The sequence below is a fragment of the Lipotes vexillifer genome, unplaced genomic scaffold, assembly GCF_000442215.2.
Source record: "Lipotes vexillifer unplaced genomic scaffold, Lipotes_vexillifer_v1.1 scaffold1120, whole genome shotgun sequence".
Classification (NCBI taxonomy): domain Eukaryota; kingdom Metazoa; phylum Chordata; class Mammalia; order Artiodactyla; family Lipotidae; genus Lipotes; species Lipotes vexillifer.
The window spans coordinates 240,169-248,946 of record NW_006797892.1 but is presented as its reverse complement, the minus strand read 5'-3'; the positions used below and the strand labels follow the sequence as shown (position 1 = coordinate 248,946).

The window sequence follows — 8,778 nt, the reverse complement described above, 5'->3', positions numbered from 1 at the left end:
CTCATTTGAGCAAAATGAATGAAAACACGGCTCTCGAACGTTACTCTCCATAGACATATGACAAGAGCCACAAATGCAAGCCACAGAGGACATTGTAAGTTTCATAGTAGCCACATTAAAAAAAAAGAAAAGTAAAAAGAAAACAGGTGCCATTAATTTTTTATATTTGAATTTGACCCGACAGATTAAAAACATTTTAATGTTTTTAAAACACATTTAACGTGTCACCAACATAAAGATGATGAGTGAAATACCTTTTTTACATCGTGTTCGTACTATAGGTTTTGGAAATCTAGTGTGTATCTGGACCAGCCACATTCCAAGGGCTCCATGGCCACATGGTAATCGGCCACCATGTTGCAGAGTAGGACTCCAGAAAAACCTATTGAATGTTCTCCACACCACTGAAAGACAGAAGATTCCTGATTGATCAACTCAATGTTTCCTAGAGTGTGAGCTGAGGCCTACTCTATTAGAATGGCCTGGGGGGAACTTGTAAGAATGCAGATTGTCAGGCTCCCTCTCCAGACCTAGGAATCAGAATCTCTGGGGCAGGCAGAGGGGAGGATGGAGTGGATTCTGCATTTGTTTTGTTTTTTCAGTTTCAATATTTTTCATTGAAGTATAGCTGATTTACAATGTTGTATTAATTTCTGCTGTACAGCAAAGTGATTCAGTTACATATATATATATATATATATATATATATATATACACACACACACATACATATATATATATTTATACATTCTTTTTTTATATTCTTTCGCATTAGGGTTTATCATAGGATATTGAATATTGTTCTCTGTGCTACACAGTAGGACCTTGTCGCTTACGCATTTGTAATAAATTCTGCAGGTGGTCGCCACCCACTCTGACGTGGGATAACCACTATTCTATATGTTTTTAAAATTCTGCCCTGATTAGCCCTCCCTTACTCAGGCTAATTCAGAGCTCTCTGGATATCTTTAATGTTCAGAAGTAAACTGATAAAGACATTTCATTTTTAGAAGGTATAATTATTGCATGTAACAAGCTTTGAACTATGCCTAGTACACAGTAAGAGCTCAATAAATGCTATGATTATTTTTACTAAGTTCCTTTGCCTATATATTCCCTTATCACTCTGTGCTTCCCCTATTAGAACACACATCACATTTTATTGGAAACAGACCAATTAACTACCAATCGATCTGCTGCATGACAACTTTGCTGAATAATCAAATCACCGAAATGGAAGGGAGACCATTAGATGAAATTTGCTGAAGGATCAATTAGAGGAATGGCCAATTTGGAAATTTCTTCTAAATATTATCTGAAGTCTTAGTACGACTGCATGGGTGTGCAAGTGTGTGCGTGAGCAGGTTGGGGGGGATAAAGAGATGGAGGGGGCCGGTGACACCCCCCCCACACTGTGCCCCTGAACTTGCCAAACAATGCCTCTAATAAAAGCTTATAGCAACCCATCTCACGGGGACTGGTTTCAACAGCATTTGCAGATGTGTTTTTATGGCCCCGACTTCTGTATCCAGTACTCATAAGGGACTGGGAGTCTCTCCGCAGGCTGGCTTCCCATCGCCACGATGGTACCTGCCATGGTGGAGGGGCGAGACTGGCTGCTGGACAGAGACCCAGCCTCACCTGCCCCCCAGGGACACACAAATGCACACACGCTCCCTTGGGCCAGGGGCAGCTGGCAGCCAGAACAGTGAAGTCAAAGTGTCTGGTAGTTTTCAGGGCATGGGTTATCTGTTGATTTTTCACCACCGATTTTCAGCAAAGGAGGGAATTTTGGAGAATAGCACTAGAACACCCTTGGCTTGTGTGACCCTCTGTCTCCCTGGATATGCAGAATTCTCCCTTCACCACTCTGTTCTGCCCCCAGACCCAGGCCCAGCATGTCAAGCGCTCAGCACACACGAGCTGCATGAAGGAGACGGGCCAAGTCAAACAAACTCCTACTGGAACAACTGTTTAGAGAATCGTTTAGTTCCCTTGGGGTCCCTCCAGATTTTAACAACGATGCCCACTCCCCAACTCACAAATACTAGTTTTCTAGGAGCAAGATAGCACGGCCGAAGAATGCAGGAGAATTCCATCTGGAGGCAAAGGTCAGTGTTCCAAGGTCAAGATGAAAGGAGTAATTGGGGGCAGTGTGGTCTCAGGGAAAAAGCAGTGGGACCAGATAGACTCCTGTGTGACCATGGCCAAGTTACCAAACCTCTCTGGGCCTGAGCGTTTTGTTCTTTTTTAATTTGCAAAGCAAGGATGATGGTAACCTCTACCTCACTGAGCTACTGTAATAAATTATATATGCATGTATATATACATACATACATATATACATAAATGCATGTGTATATATGCATATACTGTATATAATTTATCATACTTGTAAGTACACAGAATTTGCTCAATAAATGACAGCAAGTTATGACTACGCCCTGGGGAATTCAGTAAAGCCCATATGAGGGACAGTTACTGCAGGGATGAAAGGCTTGCTTTCCCTGCTAACAAAAAGCCTTCGCTCTCCGGGGAAATGACCAATACACCTTGGGGGCAAGAGGGACGGTGGGTGTGGGCATTTAACACAAACTGGTCCTTGCGAGTTTCTAATCTGCCAGCATATCCTGTTTGTTCTCTTGTCAAAATACAGCCAAGGAACCACTTCTCAGCTCTTCTGCAGCCATTGTCCTAACCCAGGCCATTGTAACACCTCCCTGGGCTGCCCCAAGGGACTCCCTTTCTTCTGCTCTTGCCATATTGAAATCCACAAAGCAGTCCAACTCATCATTAAAAAAAGTAAGTCAAACCACAGCCGACCCTCCAACGCCTTCCTATCACACTTAAAATCTCAAATGGTTTCTGTAGCCTCCAAGTTCTAATGTGTTTGGACCCCTGGCTATCTTCCTGGTATTATCTCTAAAATCCTTCCTTTTACTCACATGCTCTGGGCACACTGTGCCTGAACACCTTAAGCATACCTCAACCACAGGGCATTTGCACTTGCTGCTGCTTCCGCCTGAAATGCTTTCAATTCCACAATTACTCACCTGGCTCACACCCTGGCTTGATTCGTGTCCCGGCTCAAGTGTCACCCTCTCAGAGAGGCCACCTCTGATCAATGAATATAAAAGTAGCATCGCAACTTACTTTCTACCCCCACCCTTGCTTTTTGATTCATTATAGCTCTTGTATAACTTTACATGCAATTATATTATATGCTCATGTACGTTCAGGGTCTGGTCTGCACTAGGATGGAGGCTTTTTGAAGGATGGAGGCTCTCTGAAGGAAGGGCTTCTCTTAACTTATTTAATGCTATGTCCCAAAAGCCTGGAATAGTTGATGATGCACGGTGATGACCCAAAACATATGAATTAACTGAAATGAATTTCCAGCTGTTCTATCAAAATAAGTCATGTGCTTTTCAACCTCCGTTCTTGTACAAGACCCACATGCTACTCCAACTACAATCCCTAGCCAGTCCTGGAAAAGCTCCAGGGAATCACAGTAGCAGGGAGACCTCGGGTCGAAGAGAAGGGAAAATCGTCTTGCCCTTTTCACCATCTCCTGCAGAATCCAACTCTGATATCAAAGTTTCTTGATGTTACAGAATGAGAAGCCTTTGGTGTGTTCAAGGTGAATGAGACAGCCACATAAACACATGTCTTTCAGGAACGAAAATCAGAATGAAACAACCAATATTGCAGTTGGAGCCACTGACAATGAAAACACATTCCCTTGTAAATACAGTCTCATAAACCACACATGCTAGTGAGACATGTTTCCTCTATGTGACTAGCAAAGCAGATGTTGGCATCTACAAAAGACCCAAGTAAAAATAATCACTTTTCCTTTGGGAACTGAAAGAAATATTCTTCAGGGCTTCCATTGCTCCTATCTCATGATTTGCATCTCACCTCCTCTGCCCCAAGCCACAGACAAAACTGTCTGGCCATCTCTGCCCTCATAGACAGCTGTGTAAGAATAACGCTTCTTTATAAGAATTTCAGGTATCAAATCCATCAAGCCCTCCAAACAGACTTTAAGCATCTTGTTGATCTCTTTTTCTCATTTCAATAGAGATAAGTTGCCTTTCTGGGTCAAATACTGAAATCCAGGAGACACCAGGGTTCAATTAGACCCACCCTAAGGAGTGTTGTGTATACGGAGGGGAGAGCTCCAGACAGCTGGGCTGTTTAGGGTGTGGGTGCCCCGGGTTTTTTCCAGCATGTGGGAAATAAGAAAGACTTCATTGAAACCATGAGTCACAACCTTTGTTGACTGCGCAGTTCTGACTTCATTTTCATTCTATGAGGAGGGTGGTCTGGCTGGGAGATAATTCACATTTGATTGATATGGGTATCTCCTTTTTCATGCTTGATTCGAAATTCAGAGTTCAAATTGAACCTTATGAAGCATACAACATATTATTAATATGGCCATCAAAGCAACAGGGATATCTCTCTCAATTTGAAATTTGATCAATAGCAATTCATTAAGAATTTACGGAGCAGCCATCCTAAATTAGGCAAGGTAGGTGAAAACACTCTCTCGACTCAGGCAAACTTTCGTTGTCTGCAGCCTCTTTTCGAAATATTGTGTGTGGACCACTTGCTTATTACAAGGCAGGGTTTATTAAGTCACGGGGCAAAATCAATATCTACCTCTTAGGTGGTAACTTCGCAATGTTTGATCTATGATGTCAAAATAGAACCTAAGACACACTGGAACATGCATACAGATTAACAGGGAAGACAGAGGCTCTGGACCACCAGTAAAGCCACGAGGGATGTTCATTAACATTTTCAACCAACGTTCTTCCCCACCCTGATTTCCCCTTTAGTTGCATGCTTCGTTCTCTATAGGTTCTTCAAATGTTAAATGTCGCGTATCCCCTGAAGGTTCCCCTGCCGCCCCCAGCAAATCAACCCCCCATCTTCTACTGTTAGGCATTAGTGAATGCACCACCTCCCACAAGGAGAAACAGAGATATGTGAGGCTAAAACAGCCGAGTTTTCAAGAAAGGAGTAAGCTGGCGCTTTAAAATATGAGCATGCATACCTCAGGCACTCCCAGGGGAAGACTGTAACCCATTAAAAATATTGAGTCCGACCAGCAGTGAAACAGAACAGAGAGGGCTGGGGATGTGTTCCTAGCTCTCCATGCTTCCCTGATCTCTCTCTCTTTTTCTCCAAAGACTGTAAGCAAGGGGTGAAGCGTTAGCAAACACGCCTTTGTTCACCACGCGCCATTGATCACATGTGCTTGGTAACAGATGAATGTCTACGTGTCAGGCTCCGTTTAATGTATGTTTTTGAAGGTCATGGCACACTCAATGACATGAGAATGAGCTGTCATATCCTCCCTTGTAGACTAAAAGCAACACATTGGTAAGATCTCCTAGTCATTGTTTTGGTCAGAGTTTAGGCTTCAGAGCAAAAAAAAAAAAAAAAAAAAAAAAAAAAAAAAAAAAAAAAATGTGTTGTTAGTTAAGGCACTCACCTATCTTGACATTTAATCAAGTAATTCCATGCTAATGGAAGTCCAAACATAACTGTTCTGAACCACATCAAAGCAAGAAGACAGGCGTTATTTTGATGGACACATCATGCAACTGTGCAATTTCCATTGGCCAATGCCCTGATTTCAAAAACAGAAGACTCTGTCTCTCTCATGTCCTGCTACTTGTAGTATGTTTTAAAAGAAGGAACTAGAGGATCTTTAACTAATGGAATAAAGATCCCCTTCTTATAAGACAGAGATAATTATATTCCCCAATGCCTCCAGCTTTACAGATTCGTTCTTTGAGGGCCTATAATATATACCAGTCATTCCATAAAGATCCCAAATAATCACATAGAAATCTGTGTGAACCCAGACATAATACGTCCAAAAACATAGAAGCCCCATGACTGTGTCCCTAAATCTCCCGTTTAGTATTTCACCATAAGATTATACCATAATATTTTATTGCGGCTTCATTCAATACAGTGTTACTTTTCTGGATCATGTATTATTAAAACTGGAATTAAAATATCCAAGTTAGCAAAATGCCTACTGTCTTTTTAGACAGCAGAGCCGAAAAGCTCCAGCTATACTCCAAAAATATGACTTTCTTTCTTTTTCTTTTTTTTAAACTAAACTTTCTAGCGTGACCGACTGCAGCATGTGAAGGAAAAAAAAAAAGGATACTGGGACTTGGATGGATGCATCAAGAAGTAGCAATGTTTGTTACCTGCAGAGGTGTTACAAGAAATTTCATCTGCTGCAACGAAGACGAACTGATTTCTGGAAGAGAAGATAAAATTCACAATACTGCTCGCTCAGGGGGAAATGCTCTCTCTGCCAATTGGTTCGATGTATTCAGATGAGGGGGAGGGAAGGGTGCTGCGTTTGGATGTTGCAAGGAAATGTGCTGCTCTCTCTTGGACCTAGAGCGTTTAGGAAGATCATGAAACACGCATGCGGGGAACCCTTCAACAAAATCATGATGATGTCAGAACATGGACCATGTATAAGCTGTTGCACTGAAATATTAATTATGTGTTACTAAAATGTCATCATGCCAGGGTATGTTTCTAAGGCTAGGGCATTTCAAACTGAGCTTCTATGGATTTCTAATGCTCAAAGGAGACTACGTTAAAAAAAAAAAAAAAAAAAAAAAAGAAACGAAATTAGACTATCTATTAGAAAAAGAGTATACTGCAACTAGCTAGGAAAATCATAAAATCCCAATCTCTATTATTATAGTATAATATCCAAAAAAAATTTTTAAATGAAAGAAAAAACAATGCTGTCATTTCTGAAGAGTATGTTAAATGGTGTCATGTTATGGATAATAATTTCCTCACCAAATGAGGCTTGCTACATAAAGAAGGTAAGAGAACTCATCAATTGAAATAAACCCTGTCTTGCCAAATTATTTTTAACGATGTGGTATTAAAAAGAAAACAGAAATGGAAAATGCTGTTTCACTTTGATTTAGTAAATCCAGAAAGATGATAAAATTCTCTTAAGATGTTTCCAACGGTGCCATTTCCACAATGTAATGTGTTCTAATTCAGGGGTACTGTCTGTTTCTCTAGAAATAAGGACGTCTGTGTCAGGCAGATTACAAAAATGTCCCAATGAGATTGGCTAGGCTCTTAAATGCCGCAGAAGCAGGAGTACTGAGGCTTCTAATTCTCATTTGTTAGATTTTACTGTGCATAGGAATCATCTGGAAGCCAGATAAATGCATTTTTGCCTTTTGGTTTGATTGGTCTTGTTCCAACGTTTCAAAAAGTATCTAGTGATTGAGCATCCCTTAAAACATCTTAAGAAAGTTTTACTATTGTAAGAGGTACACCCTGGAATACAAATAGAGCTACCACTTGAAAATTCACTGGAATTTAACATTCAGCTGAAGATTCTCATCATTGCCACACCAATGAAATCTCAACAAAATTATGCATGGTCTGAGGATAGCATTTTTTATGTTTCTCGTGCACATAACAAAAGTCATAACTAAGTTCATTTATCACCTCTCTCAAAACAATGAAAGTTAGTGTTGTTGGATGTTGGCTATCTTTTTGCCCTTTTGCAAACTTTTTGGGCCCCATCCTAATCTGGCATCAACTTTTCAAGGTCTGAGGAGAAGTAAAATTAGTATCCCTGAAAATGAAGCTGTTTGGGTTGAGTATCTGTTTTGACCTGCTCACCTAGGACTGACTCTAAGACACAGACAGCTCAAATTACATGTATGATATTGTCCGGTGGACCAAACAAGTACTTTGGAAGGACCTCTGTTTCTAGCACAATCAAAAGAAGAACCTACCGTAAGCAAGGACGGTGATCTGGTTTATCTAAGGGGCAAGCTCTTTGGAATAGCCATTCTCTTATCTACGAGGGGGGCCTCATTCATGAGGTGGCCCTATCCCATCCATACTCGCTAACCCTAAACGCACTTCTCCCTTGAGTCTCTCTTCTGCATTTTCCCTAAGAAACTGTCCAGCGTGCTAGACTCGGGGAAAGCCATGGAAGGCATCCAACACAGATTAAAAAACAGTGATTGGGCTTCCCTGATGGCACAGTGGTTGAGAGTCCGCCTGCCGATGCAGGGGACACGGGTTCGTGCCCCGGTCCAGGAGGATCCCACACGCCGCGGAGCGGCTGGGCCCGTGAGCCATGGCCGCTGAGCCTGCGCGTCCGGAGCCTGTGCTCCGCAACGGGAGAGGCCACAACAGCGAGAGGCCCGCGTACCGCAAAAAACAACAACAACAACAAAACAGTGATTGGATAAAGAGGGAAAACTTGTAAAAATGCAGCCTGCAAGTATGATTATAAAGCAATGAGGCCCTTTTCTTTAATTGTACCAGATTTTTAGAAACTATGATGGCTGTCCTCCATAGCACTCTTCTTTTTGACATGATATACTTACTCTTTAAAAAAATGCTACGCTTTCTCCATTTCCTTCTTCTTTTTTGTTTTTGTAATCTATACATTTGTACTTTTTTCAGTGTCTTTGATTCCTGGGCAAATTTCTAAACAAAGGGGATTACCCCCATTAATGACTTACTGTCTTCAAAAGAGTTGGCTCAGATTACCTCCAACTACCAAATCGTCTACATCAAAGTTTAGAGAGTTATCACCAACGTTTTAAAGAATATGCCATGGGCTCTGCAGCAGTGCCAAAAAAGGAGTATAAACGTATTTGTGAAAAAGTAGTAATCCAGGGCTTCCCTGGTGGCGCAGTGGTTGGGAGTCCGCCTGCCGATGCAGGGGACGCGGGTTCG

At 41.6% G+C, this 8,778-nt stretch overlaps 1 protein-coding gene across 2 annotated transcripts in view; it reads right to left on the bottom strand.

Annotated features, from left to right (window-relative positions):
- The window catches only part of RBFOX1 (RNA binding fox-1 homolog 1), a 196,227-nt gene that overhangs the window by 9,175 nt on the left and 178,274 nt on the right, over positions 1 to 8,778 (bottom strand). The window contains exon 11 of one of the 2 annotated variants that reach the window (XM_007469925.1): positions 6,240 to 6,292. The exons of the other annotated variant lie outside the window; for it this stretch is intronic. Within the exon in view, the coding sequence (XP_007469987.1) occupies positions 6,240 to 6,292 (53 nt within the window). The remainder of the gene's footprint in view (positions 1 to 6,239; positions 6,293 to 8,778) is intronic. 2 annotated transcript variants of the gene reach the window in all.